Raw genomic sequence first — 16111 nt, 5'->3', positions numbered from 1 at the left:
TGGTTTGAGGGTGTGTGCGGGGGGTGAGAGAGGTTCAGGGTCCAGTTGATGGTGGGGGTGGGATGGCGCGCGGTGGGGAATTTTGAGAAGAATCGCGTCGAGATGCGCAGGTGCCCGCAGATTTCATGGGTTGGCGACCAACCATATCACAACGAACAGGACCATTGGCAGGTTGCGGTGATGGCGATGCGCAACTTGGTCTTGTCGACAGCGCGGCGTGCTGGTGCGCAGGCATGCTGTGCTGGTCCATCGCGCCTGGCATTGTCGACTGTGCGGCGTGCATCGACGACGGCCGACAAGCCCAAACGGCGAACTACAGCATACTCTTCGATCCCCGACCAGGCGCTCGATTCCGATGGCGAGCCTCTGCCACCGCTGGATGCCATCACACCACACCCTGTTCGAAAGCGCGCTTCGAAGCGCAAGGTGAAATCCGCCACCACTATCCCTGTTCCAGACCCGAATGAAGAGGTTGCGGAAGAGGCGGTTCGGTGGCCGCCACTGGCCCAGTCGGTGCGCGACGACATGGCGCGCTTCCCGCACACGATCCTTCTCACGCGCGTCGGCGGCTTTTACGAATCGTACTTCGACCAAGCCCCCTCGCTCGCCTCTATGCTGGGGATCAAGCTGGCGAACCGTCGGTGGGGAGGTCAGGACGTGCCCATGGCAGGCTTCCCCATCTTCCAGCTCGAAAAGTACCTCAAGATCCTCGTGCTCGACCACGGCCTGCTCGTGGCCATCGCCGAGGAATTCAGATCGAACGATGGCAATGCGGTCGAGATCGCACGCAGGGTCATCCGCATCGTGAGCCCAGGCACGCTGATCGACGAAAAGTTCCTCGACCCGTTTGTCAACAACTTTATCGTCGGCATCAGCGCCAACAACGGCAGGTTCGGGCTCGCCTGGCTCGATGTGGGCACCGCGGATTTCAACTCGGCCGTGTGCGGCGACTTCAAGACGCTCAGGGACGAGATTGCGCGCATCGGGCCGCGCGAGGTCGTCATCGACGCAAGCACCATCCACGCCACCGAGGACGCCTCCACCGCCGAGGCTGGCCGGGAGTGCATCGACGTTCGAGAGCTTGTACCCGACCCGAGCGTGTACATCTCGCACTTTACGCCCGACCCCACACCGAGTCCTTCCGAGGATGCTGTGGCGGGGATGGATTCGCTCGAGCGGGGGACGGTGCAGGTGTTGCTGGGCTACCTGCGCACGCGGTTGCTGGACTCCGATTCGTCGTTGGATGCACTCACGCACGCACGCCCCTTACACCAGCGGCTCGAGTCGGCCATGCAGATCGATGCGCACACGCTCGCGGCGCTCGAGATCAAAGAAGGCGCGCGCGAGGGCGGTCTTCGCGGGTCGCTGTTCAGTGTGCTTCGTCGAACCGTCACGCGGGGCGGGACGCGGCTGCTGCAACAATGGCTCTGCCACCCCTCGACATCGGCGGGCACGATCGAGGCGCGGCTGGATATGGTCGAGATGCTGCTGCACCAGCGGGGGCTGCGCGAGGACCTGCGCAGCACCCTCCGCACGGGCGCGGGCGATACCACGCGCGTGCTCCAAAAGCTCGCAGCGAGGCGCAACGACGAACAGGACTTGCTGGAACTGCGTGATGCCATCAAGACCACCACGCGCGTCACGCAACTCCTGCATGCCGAACGCGAGCATGTCCCCAAGGCCGCAGCGACACTGCAGGTGTGGGAGGAAAAGTTTACGGACCTCGGTGAGCTTGCCGCGAAGCTGGGGGATGCGATTGACGAGCGGGTCATCGAGCAGCGGCTGGCGCGACAGCAGGAGATGGCTAACGACGTACAGGACGTTGCGGCCGAAACCACGCGCGCCAAGATCCGCAGTCTAGCGGGTCGCAAAGCATCCCAGTCGGGCGAGGAGGAGGTGTGGGGCGACGAGTTCGAACACCTCATCCGACCGGCGTCTTCCAAGATGCTGGGTAATCTGACGCGCACGCATCGGCAGCTGCGTCGTGCGGCACGCCAGCTCGAGGTGCAGTTCCAGCAGGCCTATGGCGGCGACCACGTGTCGCTGCGCCACGTCATGGGTCAGGGCTACGTAGTGCACTCGCGCGGGAAAGCTCTCTCCTCCCCAGCACCTCACAGCGAAGGCGAAGATTTGAGCGTGCATATCGCGGGGAAGAACCGGTCGACGCACACGTACTACGCCGCCGCATGGACGGCGCTCGGCTCGCGCCTCGACGCGCTGGCGAAAGAGATGCAGGCCGTAGAAGCGGTGGAGCTCGAAACGCTGCGCCAAACCGTACTCGTTCAAGCCTCGGCCCTACGACAGAATGCTGCACTGCTCGACCAGCTCGATGTGCTGCATTCGTTCGCACAGGCTGCCGAGGAGTACAACCTGGTCCGACCGACGCTGGACACCTCCACCACACTCACCGTTCGAGGCGCGCGACATTTGTCCGTCGAAATAGGCCTGCTTGAACGAGGTCGACTCTTTACGCCCAACGATCTCTCCCTCGACGCCGATGACCGCGTCCACGTGATCACCGGACCCAACATGGGTGGGAAATCCACCTTCCTCCGCTCGATCGCACTGCTCACCATCCTGGCCCAGAGCGGATGCTTTGTCCCCTGCGAAGCGATGCACCTCGGCCTGGTCGATAGGATCTTCTCGCGCATTGGGGCCAACGACGACCTGTTTCGCGACAAGAGCACCTTCATGGTCGAAATGACCGAGGTCGGAGAGATCCTCCACCGCGCCACCGGTCGCAGCCTCGTCATCGCCGACGAAATTGGCCGTGGCACAACCAACCTCACTGGCATAGCTGTGGGATTCGCAACCCTAGCAACCCTCGTCGAACGAGGATGTAGAACGCTATTCGCCACCCACTTTCACGAAATCACCGACCTCGTGGCTGAAAATACCGACCCCGCTTTCCAAGCCGTCAGCTTCTACGCTTCCGACGTCGAACAACACCAAGCCGGCTTGGTCTACAGCCATACACTCCGAGAGGGCGTCAACCGCAAGAGCTACGGCATCCAAGTCGCGCGCATCGCCAACGTTCCCCAACCCACGCTCGAGCTCGCCCAATCCACGCTTGCCCGCCTCGAATCAACGCACCACACATAGACTCGCCCCAAAAAAACTTGCAATTGTCGACTACGCACGACCCTCTAGCTCAGCTGCACCTTTTCCACGCCGGCACGTGCAGCCTCTGCGCCATCGGCGTTCTTCTTGGCCGCCTTAGCCGCCGCCTTGGCGTGCTCCTCCTTATCCCTGTTGGCCTGTGCCTCCTCCTCGGTCTCGGCAGTGCCACCCTCCTCCTTGGTGCACAGATGCGCAAAGCGCGGGTTGATCTTCTTCTCCTTCTTCTTCTTGACCACGGGCGTGTCTTCTGGGTAGGCATCCTCCTTGGCCTTCTTGAACTCGGCGTCGGTCTCAAACAGCTTCTGCACGGGCTCGAGCAGCGTAGTGATCGCCTCGGCCACGGCCTTCTTGAGATCGGCAGGGTGGATCGCACCCTCGACGTAGTCCTTCTCGAGCGCCGCGTACGACGAGTAGTGGAGCGAGCCGCCGTACTTTTCGGGCCTCACGATGCTAAACATCGAACCCTTGGGAGCGTCGGATGCGACAAACGAGCGCGATGCACCCTGCGACTCCTGGACGGGCGTACCCATGGCTTCCGACTCGACGCGCAGGCGTGCAATGGGGAAGAGCACGGCGCGCACAAAGCCGAGCACACCGTTGCCCTCCACCTCGCCGGGCGCGCAGACGGCATTGGCGATCTTCTTGGACACCTCCTTGGGCGTGTCGAGGAAGTCGATCTTGGACGAGTTGTCCGAGGAGCTCATCTTGGAGCCCTTGAGGCCGGGCACCATGGCGTTCATGAGATGCGCGCGCTTCTTGTAACCGAGCTTGGGCAGGTACTGCTCTGCAAACGTAAAGATCTTGCGCTGGTCCACACCGCCGAACTGCATGTCGACGCCGAGGTACTGCTCATCGAGCGCCTGCAGTCCCGGGTAGAGCAAACCAGAAAGCAGCGGCGAGGCGACCTGCTTGACCACCTCGGCGCCCGCCTTCTTGGCGTCGTGCTCGGTGACCGAGGCGCAGAGGCGGTAGTTGTCCATGTTGTACGCCTCGGTGAGCTGGTAGCTCGAGCCGACGACAAACACGAGGCGGTCGGTAGGCACGCCGATCGCGCGGAAGACGGCGGTGAGCACGTGTCGGTAGTAGTTGACGCGGTGACGCACGAGCTCGATGGGCGCCTTGAGGTTGTCGAGGAAGGCGTGGATGTCGGCGAGGAGGATCTTGACCTCGACGCCTGCGCGGAGGAAGTCGGCGATCTTGGTGAGGGGCACGAGGTAGCCGACGTGCGGACGGCCGGTGGGCGCCGTGCCCCAGTAGGCCGAGGGCGGACGCTCTTCCTTTTCGAGGACGGCCTTGATGATGTCGGCGCCGAGCACCTCGTCAAGGTCGCGCGAGATGAGCTCGAAGCGCTCGGTGGCGGAGAGTTTCGCTTGGGACGACATGGTGCTGTGTGTATAAGCTGAGCTCGAGCAGCAGCAGCTTGGGTTCAGATGAAGCGTGGAGGGGAGAAGGCGAGGTGCAAGACCTGCGCCAAAAAATAAGCGGTGCGAGGAAGAAGCTCGAGCCTGGCTAAGCGTGTGTGGTCTGACTCGCCAAGTCGGTCGTGTGTGTAATGCTTAGTAATATGCTCCACCTGGCGACTCCCGCTTCATCAACGCGAGCTTTTTTGGAAACCAACACCTGCTCGGTGGTTGCTGGCGGCGCTGCGGTGTCAAGTCCGGCAAATTGGCCGGTGGCATTCTATGCGCCGTCCAAGCTCCGTGCGAAGCTGTCGTCGTGGCCATGGCACAGCCGAGGCTAATGTGGAAATGCGAGGTAGAGAGGGCGCTGGAAGGACGTGGCCGCCGGAGCCTCGGTCGGGGCTCGGTGTCGGATCTCGGGCCAAGCGAAGCGTGTGCGGCTCGCATTTTCGGCCCCCACGCCAACCCTCTCTGCGGGCTGTGAACGCCCTTGGCTGGCGGTGAGGATGCGGGGGCCCGACTGTCGACCCGCGGCTGCAGCCTCTTTGATGTCCGTGGACGAGGCTGATGGTCTTGGCATTGTCACTGGCCTCGGATCTGAGCCCAGGTTGCCGGATACACGTGTAACCGGCGAGACCTTCCTTTGCCCTGGAAGCATATAAATCGAGCCACGCTCCTGCCATCCCTCTGCGTCTCGGTCAGGACAGTGCCGCATCGCTTTCTGGTACTTTCGCTGCTCAGACAACTGCAAACATGTCGGCCACTTCGAAGCTGTTCGACGAGATCGACCACAAGTATGGCGGCAAGGTCAAGGAGATGAGCGAGGAGCAAAAGATGCTCGTGGGGCTGCCGTACCTGGCCAACACCGAGGACCTCATCCGTGCGCGCGTCAAGGCGCGTCGTCTGCAGACCGAGTACAACAAGACGCAGCCTACGTCGGCGCTCGACGAAGCCTCCGGGGCGGCACTGGCCGAGGGGCAGAACCTCATGTCGGAGGATCGCAAGCGTCTGCTGTCGGAGCTGCTCGAGCTGCCGCCAGAGCAGGTGGCGAGGGTGGAGATGGAGCCGCCGCTGTGGTGCGACTACGGCACCAACATCAAGCCCGAAGGTGCGTTCTACGCCAACTACAACACCACCATCCTCGACTGTTCCGAGGTGCGTCTGGGCGACGGCGTACTGTTCGGCCCCAACGTCAGCATCTACTGCGGTACCCACTCGGTCTCGGTCAAGGAGCGCAAGGAGGGACTCGAGCGAAGTCTGCCCGTAGCCATCGGAAAGGACACCTGGGTCGGCGGAGGATCGATCATCATGGCCGGCGTGACGATCGGACAGGGATGCACGATTGGAGCGGGCAGTGTGGTGACGCGCAGCATCCCCGACTGGAGCGTCGCTGCTGGCTCGCCCTGCCGCGTGCTCAGGACGCTCACCGAAGAAGAGCGCGCCTAGGAAGCAGCTCGATTCATAGCATCCGATAACTTAGACCCGCAGATGAAGCAATAATGAAAGAGATTGAAACCCCAAACAACTCCTTTGTAGAAGCGTGACTCAAACGCTGGCCTCTCCACCACACGTCCGTGCGTTGTTGCCATTCGGAAGCGGCCGAAGTCGTGGGAATGGGAAATATGGCGCAGCGTGTCGGAAGTGCCGAAAAGGCAGTGGTTGCCACAGGGCTCGTCTGCTTTATTCGTGCAATTCGGAGGAGCCGTGCATCGGGAGTCGTATTTCTCTGCAATCACGCACTCCCCTCTCCCTCCCTCCAACCTCCAATCACCCCGACCCACGCTGATCCACGCCGCAGCACACTGACCTGGATCCTACCTCAGTGCTGTTGCTGTGCTCTCGACCGCCATGCTTTGCTAGACAGCTGCTGGATCTGCGGTCTCCTTCGTTCTCGCACCGCCCACAGCACACGCCCAGCATGGCCACTTCCACACCCGCAGGCAGCTCGGCGGCTGCCATGGCCACCACCACGCCCTCACCACTCGCCATCCTCTCCAACACCACGCCTCGAGGCAGCTCCATCGCGCTCTCCTCGCTCCAAGCGCTGCCAGAAACACAGCTCGTGCTCGTCCTGCTCGATCATCCCACCATTCGTCGCAAGTGGCGCGCCGTCGTCGTGCCCCTCATCGAATCTATATCAAAGAGGCTCAACACTCTCTATCCGGGCTCGCGCCTCACCATCGCTTCCATCGTCTACCGCCCTAGCCTCGACAAGTCTCTCCTCCGCCCCGCCTGGACCCTCAGCCGCACCAGCCTTCAACCAGGCACCAAGCTCATTGCCTCCAATCTACATGGCCCCGAGCCCTGGCTAGGACCAGACCAAACATCGTCATCAGCATCTCTCGCCGCCAGCAATGCTTCCGATCTCGATCCAGCAGCGTCCGTCTTTGCCTCCATCGACGGCAGATCCATCGCCCGACCCACCGCTCACATCCTCGAAGCCTTTGTCGCCGCCCTCGAGGCGCTCCAGCCGCCAGAAAGCGGCATACACAACCCGCTCCTCCCAAAAAAGCCGCCCGTCCTGGCTCGTCACATGCTCCATGTCTGTCTAGACTCTACAGACGTCGCGCTCGATCTCTCCTCTCCGCCCTTCTTCAACGCAGACGCCGCAAACGATCGCATCAATGCACCCAGCGTCGGCGCAAAACTCGCCCGTCTGGGTGTCTCCATCACAAGTTGTGCGGTCAAGACGGATTCCGCAGCTGCAGCTACGCCTTCCACCTCCAAAGAAGCTCTCGCCGCCATCCTGGGCTTCCACAAAAGCGTCTCCGAGCCCAACAAGCTCGCCAACGAGGACCTAGCCGCGCTGCTCCCAGAGGCCGTGCGCGCCAAGATCTTCAGCGACGCAAACATCATCTCCACCGGTCTCACCCCTTCCTCGGCTCAGCGCGCCGCCGCGTCCACTCTACCATCCTCGACAGCGCCTCTCTCGGCCAAGAGAGGCAGAGACGATGAAGCCGACTCCACCCCGACACCCGTTAAGCGATCCAAGTCCGGCAGCATCTCGCAACCTCAACCGACCTCATCGGCCACTGCCGCCACCTCGGCATCCACAGCACCTGGAGCTTCGGCAGCCGAACTCCCACGCAACATCAAGCTTGACCCCAGCGTCAGCACCAAGGTACTCTTCCTGCGCTCCCAGCAGGAGGCCATGATCAAGAATTGGGCCGCCGCCTACACCACCGTCACCAAGGCAGAGTCTACAGGCGAGCCCGCTTCGCCAACAAAGGCGCCCGGCATGAACAAGGCCTACCTCGAGCAGCTCAAGGCGCAGCTCATGACCCAGCAGCAGGCGCTCAAAATGCTCGTTCATCGCATCATCAGCGGCGCAGAGACCGTGCCCAACTTCAACGTCTGCCTCCAAAGCCTCATCAACATCGACAAGGAGGCGCGCGACATGGGCGTCATCCTCGGCGGGCCAAGCGGCGGCGGTGCTGGCCTCGGCCGGCCCGGTCGCAGCTCAAGCATCACCGGCGGCCAGCCTGGACTCGCTCAGCAGCCGCTGCAAGCCGCTCAACCCGCAGCAAAGACGGCCATACCGGCTGCCCTGCCATTGCAAGGCCCAGCTGCAGCCGATCCAACCGCAACAGCAGCAGTTGCAGCAGCGCCCGCCGCTGCCCCTCCAGCAAGCCCCACGCGGCCCAAGCCCTTCTGGCGCGGCGCGCTCACTTGGTCCGTCATCTCCGACCCGGCGACAAAGCAGAAGCGCGACGTCGCAACCCTCGTATCGGCCACCTCCAACAGCTCTGCGCTCGATCGCCTCATGATGCCCTGGCCGGACAAGCTGCAGATCACTGCCATCACCCAACTGGCGCCGCGCAACCTCCAAGTGTACGCCCAGTCGCAAAATGCACCCTACATCCTCTTTGCCACGCAAGAAGCAGGGCCGCAGGACTCGCTCGGCGGCACCGCCGGCCCTGTCCTCACCGCCGCCACCGCCGAGAGGAATCGACAGATGTACGCCAACCTCGCCAGCAGCCTCGACGCCAAGAAGAGCTGCGCGTTCGTCCGACATGGCAGCAGCCCCGGCGCAGGCCTGGTGCTCTTTGCCACCACACAGCCAACGAGTTCGGCCGAGAAGAACGCAAAGACTCCCGTGCCGCCCAAGCTGATTGGTGTCGTTCTCAAGGACACTATCCCATTCAGCCGGCTGCTTTCGTCGCAGGCCAGCGCCTCGCAAATGCCACAGACAGGCCCGGCGATTCAGCCGAACCAGCAGCAAGCGCAAGCGGCTGCCGCTGGTGGCGCAAGCAAGGGCCAAACGCCGCAAGTCCAAGCCCGATCGCGAGGCGCCAGTGCGTCTGGGTCAGTGCCGGCCGCCATGCCAGCTGCGGCACCCTCCAACGGGGTATCTGCAGCGAACCAGCCAGCTGCACAGCAGGCCCAGAATGGGATGGGCCTGGGCTCATCGATGCCTTTCAACCTCTCGGCGCTCAACGCGACGGGCAACGTGCCTGTGTCCGGCATCGGCGCTATGCCTGGCCTCGGCGCAGGCATGGGGATCGGATCGAATCCAGCAGCGCTTGCCATGGCTGCACAGCCTCAAGCGGGCAACACCAACGCCGCCAATAACATGTCGCAGCTCGCCGGGCTTGGCAACTTGGGCAACTTGGGCAACCTGGGTAACCTGGGCAACCTGAGCAACCTTGCTGGCCTCGGCAACTTTGGGCTAGCCAACCTGGCTGGGCTCGCACAGCAGTCCCAGCAGCAGCAACAGCCGCCTCAGCCTCAGCCTCAGCAACAGCAACAGCAACAGCAACAGCAACAGCAACTCATGAACGCCGCGTTCAGCAACATGCAGCAGGCGGCCAATGGAGGTGCGGCCGGAGGTGGTGGGCAGCAGCCCAACCTGGCAGCCCTGGCGCAGCTGCTAGGCATTGGTGGCCAAGCTGGAGGAATGCAGCAACAGCAGCAGCAGCAGCAGCCGGCTACGTCTCAGCCACAGCAGTCGTTTGCCCAGGCTCTGCCGCAGCTGTTCAACCAGATGGCCGCCTTTCAGCAGCCAGCCGCACAACAGCCACAGCAACAGGCGCTCTTTGGCGGCGTGAACCCATTCGGCGCGGCACCGGCATCGCAACCACAACCGCAGCCTCAGTTGCAGCAGCCCCAGCAACAACAGCAACAGCAGCAACAACAGCAGCCGGCGGCGGGCGACTCTGGAGGCCAGCTCGACTTTTCCAAGCCAATGACCATGGACCAGTTGCGAGCACTGGGATTCATTCAGTAGCCGCGCGCTGTCATGCCGGACAGCTTCCCTTCATCTCTGCCCTTGTCGCTGTGTAGTCGCATCTTGGTAATGGTAGCCCCGTCTTTTGCTGTGCAGGTAAGCGTGAGGTGAGGTCTGCAGAGGCTCGAGCGTGCACGGTGTGCAGGAAAAGGAACGGGTGGGGGAATGCGTGTGCGTGGGGGAGGAAGGTGGGACGACGGAAATCCGGTGGGAGAGGCGCAGCAGCTTGCAGTGTGGGGGTTCCAGAGTGGGAGCGGAATCTGGCTGATCCATGCGCGCCGGTCCGAGCTTGGATAATGGAAATGGCCGAAGCTCGGCAATCCAACGCTCCCACCATCACCCTTCCTTCCATCCATTTTGTCGCCACAAGCACAAACGAGAGACACCATGGCAAACGCAGCAGCGACGACTACGTCGACCAAGACGGCAGGCGCCGTGCTGGACGTCCTCATCATCGGCGCCGGCTGGTCGGGCCTGTCTGCTGCACTCAAGCTCTCGCAGGCCGGCCGCAAGGTCGCGGTGCTCGAGGCAAGGGAGCGTATCGGTGGGCGCGCATTCACCCACACCTGGTCGGACAAGACCGAGATGAACGACAATTCGCGCACCACCGCCACCGCCTCGGCGAGCGACTACTGGTGCGACTTTGGCTGCTCCTGGATGCACGGCTACCTCGAAGGCAGCCCTCTCAAGCAGCTTACGGACAAGTACAACATCCCCGTCACCATCCCCAAGCCCAGAGACACCGTCGTTGTCGGCGACAAAGGTCCTCTTCCCCAGGCGCTGTCTGAGAAGCTGACTGCCAACCTCGGTCGTGCCCAGGATGCCGCCAAGGCGCATGCCCACGACAAGAACGCCCAAGCACCCAGCCCCAGCTCGTCGCTCGCCGAGTTCCTCTTCAATGATGCTTCGCCGCTGTTCGAGAATCTCGAGTCGGATGCCGAGCGAAAGGCTGCGCGCGACGTGGCGAGGCTGCTGCACATCCCGCTCGGCATCGAGCTCGAAGATGCCAGCCTGCGTTGGCACGGCTTTGAGCAGGCATTTGCCGGCACCGACGCCGCACCCCAAGGCGGCTTCACCACCATCATCAACAAGCTCGTCGACGAGATCACCTCGCTCGGCACCGCCATTCACACGAGCCAGGAGGTGCAGGCGGTGCGAGACGAGGCGTCGTCCAACGTCAAGATCACCACCAAGCAGGGGCAGGAGTACGTGGCACGCACCGCGCTCGTCACCATCCCCATCGCCGTGCTCAAGAAGAACGCCGCCGGCCTGTTTGAGCCCTCGCTGCCCGAGCGTCGTCTCGAGACGATCAAGCGCGTCTCGGTGGGCAACCTGAACAAGGTGCTGCTCAACTACGATCAGCCGTGGTGGAGCTCCAACACGGGCACCTTTCTCGTCCTTCCCTCGTCGCAGCCGGCGCCAGCATCGCTGCAGAGCGACGAGCAGAAGCAGCTGTGGCAGCTGTACGCTTCGACCACGCTCATCGTATCCTCGCTTGCAGGCGACGGCGCAGCTGCCGGCAAGGGGGCGTCCGACTCGCTGCTCGTCATGGTGGGCGCCAACGCGGCCAAGAAGCTCGAGGCGTTCGAGCGCGTCGATGCCGGCAATGCGCTGCACGCCTACCTGACCGCCCGCATCGATCCTGCCGCACAGCATGCGGGTCCCAAGCACATTTTCTACTCGAGGTGGGCAAAGCAGCCCTTCACGGGCGGTGCCACTACTTCGCCCGTCTCGACGGCCAACGGCAACTCGCCGCTCGACTTTGAGGCGCTCTCGCGTCCGCTGTGGAACGGTCGCCTTGGATTCGCAGGCGAGCACACCGAAATCAACCGTAAGTACCTGTGCGCCGTACAATCGCTCGTGGCAGTACGCGAAGAAGCTATCGCTGACCCTCGCCTTCCCTATGCGCTTTCGCTCAATTGCATCGTACAGATCGAGGCTCGGCCGCTGGCGCATATGTGTCGGGCGAGAGAGAGGCTTCGCGCATCCTCGCCTACCTCGACAAGGTGCACCCCCGCTCGACCAACAAGCTCTAGATCAGCTCTCCCTTCCCTAGACCCCGCCAAGAACAGCTTGGGCCGCCCACTGATACAGCCCGAGGAATCGCGATTGTGCTGCAGTCTGAAATGCCCAGCCTGAAACGCTCGATCAAATCATAGCGTTCGATTCGTTCGACCACGCCTGAATGCAACCTTGAGAGGACGCGGCTGTAGCGATGGCATCGTCTTCCGCGGTATTAGAATCCCACAGCCACGTGCGCGTTTTGTGGCGAAGGCAACGGGCGCCTCGAGTGTGGCTGACCTGTTCCTCGTGGGTCTGCCGAATCGCTACCCGCTGTTTGGCAGCATGGTCTGAAAAGGGCCTAGAAGAGCGACCTGGACAGCTTCTGCCGTTATTATGCGATGCTGGTCGCCGTTCCGGAATCGGCTGCGGATGACCGGCAATGGTCAGGCGACAGGGTCTAGACTCGCAGTGCAGGCTGGCCAGTTGACCATGCTCCCACGAGGCGTTCCCGCTTCTTTTCTGCAACGAGAAGCGAAGGCGTCCCGCGGTCTGGTGCTGGCGTGACGCAGGCGTCCTGACCGTCACAAAGAGGCTGCCGGGGAACCGTGCGCACGTGGCCATGGCGGGAGAAGACTTCAGGATCGAGAAGAGCGGAGTGGCGTCCAGAATCGACGAGGAATTGCATAGAAGCCGGGTCGCAAGTCGGGGCCTCCCCACATTTTGAGCTGTGTCGCCCCACCGCCAGTCCTGAGCGCCTTTTGTCTTTCCTTCGGATTTTATACATCTGTTCGGTGTCGAGATGAAGTAAGGCGGCAACCAGGGTCGCGAAGAAGCACAGGGGCGGGCCCGGGGCGACAAAAGAGGGCGCGTGCCTAGCGTCTAGCGCAAGCGGTTCCTTGTCTGCACATCTGAGACATTCAGACATAAGCGCCCGGGCGTGTGCATGTGAGGGTGGGGCGTGGCCCGGTTCTGGAATGCCAAGCGCCACATCCGTTGGTGAGTCTTTGGTCCCTTGCCAGGGTCGCCAGGATCGCCGGAACTACTTCTCTACAGCCGGGTGAGGTCAATTCATCGGCGCCCTCCAGCTCAGATCGCAAGGGAAGGGCCGACGGAGGTTGCAGGGCTTCCTGCGTCGGAGAATGCGCCGCCGTATGTGGGCGGCGGCACATCCGCTTTGCTGACTTTTCGCAGAAGCAGGCGCTTCAACCGGGCGCGCCAAAGTCTTGAACGGGGGATCTTTTTGCTCCGACAATGGTCTCGAGCGAGCCAGATTGGGGGATCGCAGAATGTTGCGGGCAGCTTGCCTGTCTTTGTGTCGTTGATCGACGAGCGAGCAGTCGTGGCGACAGCCAAGAGATCTCGTCAGCCAGAGCCGACGGAACGGACGATTGGAATTGCTGCGCCATCTTTGCTCTGCCTCAAAGGGCAAAATTGGTTTGCCAATCCAGCCGAGGATCACGCCGCCTGTTCTCGAGTCAACAGATCCAGCCAATCTCGGCTAGCTCGCCAACAGATGTGACGTGGATAGCATCTGGAAACATCGTCGCTTCAGCTTCGTAGGTCACCGAATGAAGAGGTGGTGCCTTGTAGCATTCAGTCTCAAGGGCTCGCTGGGCTCACATACTTGATCGCTTTGATCTGAGCTCCCGTCTTTCTCAACAGAAGTCACTGGCGAGAAGATCTTCCGGCCCGAGGAACTAATCGTCGGAACTTTTCCAATTCAGCCTGCACCAACCAGGCCCGGATCTGCGACCGTTTTTCATCGGACGCAGCGGTCGGATCTGCCGGTCCGCTCGATGTTAGTTTACTCTCGAAGGCATTGTTCAAAACACAATGTGAATCCGAGCTTGGCAGGCACAATGGATTGGTGACCCCGCGAGAGAACAATGGTGACGGGCCTGCGGCTACGTTAGGTGGTTCGCGACGTGGCCCAGCGGCTCGTCTCCCTCTCGTTCTGATTTTAAGGTTCACGCCGAAAAGCGTGAGAAAAAGAGGTTTCGCCGTTGCAGCTGGCGATTCAGGTTCGGCTTGACCGAGCTGCAAGCTTTGCCGCCTGCAAAAGTCTTGCAACCTTTCGCTGTGGCTGCCCTTGGCTGTGGCTGTCTGTCGTCTCAAGTAGGCATGTTCTCTGCCGCTAGCGCATGCAAAGCAGGCGTGACAGCTCGGACCATGAACCGCTCGCAAGAAAAACTGCATTGCCATTTCGGCGCTCCTTCCGCAACCCTGTCGATTTGCTTTGATTTTTGTTTTCGCGAGTTTCCGCCCGACCCAGGCCACCGGACCCACTCGGATCTGCAGCTATTGGCGGCAGCTCGTATTTCGCCGTAGAGTTGCAGCCTGCAATGCTGAAAAATCCGCGGATCTTCCGATGCCAATTTGCCAGTCCGATACGTCCTGAAATAGCGTCGCAAGCAAAGCGTCGAAGTGCAGCTATCATCTCTGATTATCATCTCCTCCGTTGGCGCGAGACACTCTTCCACTCCTGCGAGGGTTGGGCCAAGCTGACGCCGCCGATGGGTTATTTTCAGAAAACATTCGCAAGAATACATTTATTAAAATTATTCATTTTTCAAGGCCCTAGGCACCGTCTCACCTTGGCGCTTGACGAAAAAAAAAGAAAAGAAGAGAAGAGATGTCGCTCGAGACTGTGCCTGGGCCGTGTTTTTTGAGAAGGATGGCCCCCCTGTTCGGAACATCCGGTCCCGACTTCAGATTCGCACGTTCGACGCGGCTCCCGTCTCGCCTGTCTCGCACGCCAGCGATCTTGGCAGGGTCGGGAGGGCCGTGTCAAGGGCAACGAGCGCGAGCGGGGGAAGCAAAGCGCCTAGCAAGACGGACATTCTAGGAGTAGCTTGCTGCCACGCCGACAGAACCGCATTGTGCCGCAACTGCCCTCATCGACCACTTTTATACTGTACATCTACGGCAGTACAATAATCTACTCTCGCGGCTGCGCATGATCTTCTGAGGGTTGAATGCGTAAGCCGCATTGTTGCGTCGACTCCGCCGAGACGGCAAAGGCAGGCAGATGCATCTGGACTTCGTCAGACCGAGGGCCAAAATGCAAGCGCTTCGCCGTTTTCTGTGCGTTCCGTTGCGACACGCACGGACGCTGGAAGCTCGCCAAATCAATTTAAGTCGACTTTCCATGTGCTCCGACGTCCGGTTTTGGAGCCGAGCGACCCTGAAGACGCGCCTCAGCAAGCGCGTTTCATGCGGAGCGACCGACCCGGTTCAACCTGGCAGTTTCGCTCGCCAACTGCACCACGCCCGGATTGGCTCGTCAAGCAGCTTTGCTGAGGCCTAGCTTTGCTGAGACTCTTGACCGGCCGCACAGTGTCGTGATTTCGGGAGCATGAGCAAACGAAGCGGCAAGACAGCCTCTGCACCGTCACGGCTGGCAAAGACTCGACTGCACTCGCCTGCAGCATCGACGGCAATTCGGCCGTCGCGCCTCGGCTCGCATGGCATCGCGGCAACGATTATTGGGCCGTTGGGCCGAGGATGGCATTCAGTACAGAGCAGCAGCAAGGCCGATGCAATATGGATGAACGGCCAACCACATACGTACAATTCACAGCCGGCATCACGACCGGTCTTTGTCCGCATCTTGGCACGTTGGTACACTCGAGAAAACCGCATGGAAGGGTCGGGGCCAAAGGACCGGGTGATGTTGGGGCATCGCAGCATGAGACGCTGCTGTGCTGTTGGCTGTTGCCTCGTGCAATTCATCCTCCGATCTAGCGTCGATTCAGGCCTGCACGAATGTACATATCTTCTGCTGCTGAACCCACGACACTCGCGTCTGCCATCTCCGCGCGTCCACACGCGAAGTAGCCGCAACCAAGCAGCCGCAGCCGCTCACCTGGCGCCTGGTCTGCTTTTGCCATTTGGCATTAATTTCTCCCTCCCTCTTGGGCTTCTGGTTGAGAGAAGTCCGACGCGCGTGTGCATAAGCTGTGCTTTTTCGGATGGCAGCCTGCTGCTAGCCTGCTGAGGCTGGGCTTGCTTTGGCCGCCCTCTTGGTCCAAGCCACGCCCGCCACCGCTCGCCACGCTCGCCACCGACCGCCCGCCGAACGCCGACGGCGAGTGAGGTCTGACATCGGCTCGGCTCAGCATCGCATTGGTCACGGCCCATATCCTCGCTATTCGGGCCGCTTCCGCGTCCGAAAGCGTTGTTGGCTGCCCGTCCATCATCACAACAAGCCACGGCGGCTTGCCCACTTTGCTTGGCTTTGCCCTCAACCGTCACTCCCCCTCGACATCCCATCCGAGCGAGTCGAGCACGACACCATCACATCTCTGACTGCTCCGGCTGGCCCTTCTCGACCCCTTCTCCTCGAAAGCGCAATTGCCGC

General features: G+C 61.7%; 5 protein-coding genes across 5 annotated transcripts; 4 read left to right on the top strand and 1 right to left on the bottom strand.

Annotated features, from left to right (window-relative positions):
- Positions 1-102: 102 nt before the first annotated feature.
- PAN0_004d2425 (DNA mismatch repair protein) lies at positions 103-3102 on the top strand (the record flags this gene model as incomplete). The annotated part of the gene is made up of 1 exon (XM_014802369.1): positions 103-3102. The coding sequence occupies one exon, from the start codon at positions 103-105 to the stop codon at positions 3100-3102; it is 3000 nt and encodes a 999-aa protein (XP_014657855.1).
- A 44-nt stretch (positions 3103-3146) lies between these two features.
- PAN0_004c2424 (tyrosyl-tRNA synthetase) lies at positions 3147-4502 on the bottom strand (the record flags this gene model as incomplete). Its single annotated transcript, XM_014802368.1, has 1 exon — positions 3147-4502. The coding sequence occupies one exon, from the start codon at positions 4500-4502 to the stop codon at positions 3147-3149; it is 1356 nt and encodes a 451-aa protein (XP_014657854.1).
- A 771-nt stretch (positions 4503-5273) lies between these two features.
- PAN0_004d2423 (maltose O-acetyltransferase) lies at positions 5274-5966 on the top strand (the record flags this gene model as incomplete). The annotated part of the gene is made up of 1 exon (XM_014802367.1): positions 5274-5966. The coding sequence occupies one exon, from the start codon at positions 5274-5276 to the stop codon at positions 5964-5966; it is 693 nt and encodes a 230-aa protein (XP_014657853.1).
- Positions 5967-6438: 472 nt separating this feature from the next.
- On the top strand, positions 6439-9747 carry PAN0_004d2422 (uncharacterized protein; the record flags this gene model as incomplete). Its single annotated transcript, XM_014802366.1, has 1 exon — positions 6439-9747. One exon carries the CDS (start codon positions 6439-6441, stop codon positions 9745-9747), a length of 3309 nt encoding a protein of 1102 aa, XP_014657852.1.
- A 387-nt stretch (positions 9748-10134) lies between these two features.
- On the top strand, positions 10135-11783 carry PAN0_004d2421 (amine oxidase; the record flags this gene model as incomplete). The annotated part of the gene is made up of 2 exons (XM_014802365.1): positions 10135-11578; positions 11680-11783. The coding sequence occupies 2 exons, from the start codon at positions 10135-10137 to the stop codon at positions 11781-11783; spliced, it is 1548 nt and encodes a 515-aa protein (XP_014657851.1).
- Between the last annotated feature and the right edge of the window lie 4328 nt (positions 11784-16111).

The sequence above is a fragment of the Moesziomyces antarcticus genome (genome assembly GCF_000747765.1).
Source record: "Moesziomyces antarcticus DNA, scaffold: scaffold_v10004, strain JCM 10317, whole genome shotgun sequence".
In the NCBI taxonomy this organism is placed as follows: Eukaryota; Fungi; Basidiomycota; class Ustilaginomycetes; order Ustilaginales; family Ustilaginaceae; genus Moesziomyces; species Moesziomyces antarcticus.
Note: the sequence above shows the minus strand (reverse complement) of the source record. Positions and strands in the feature narration are given on the sequence as shown.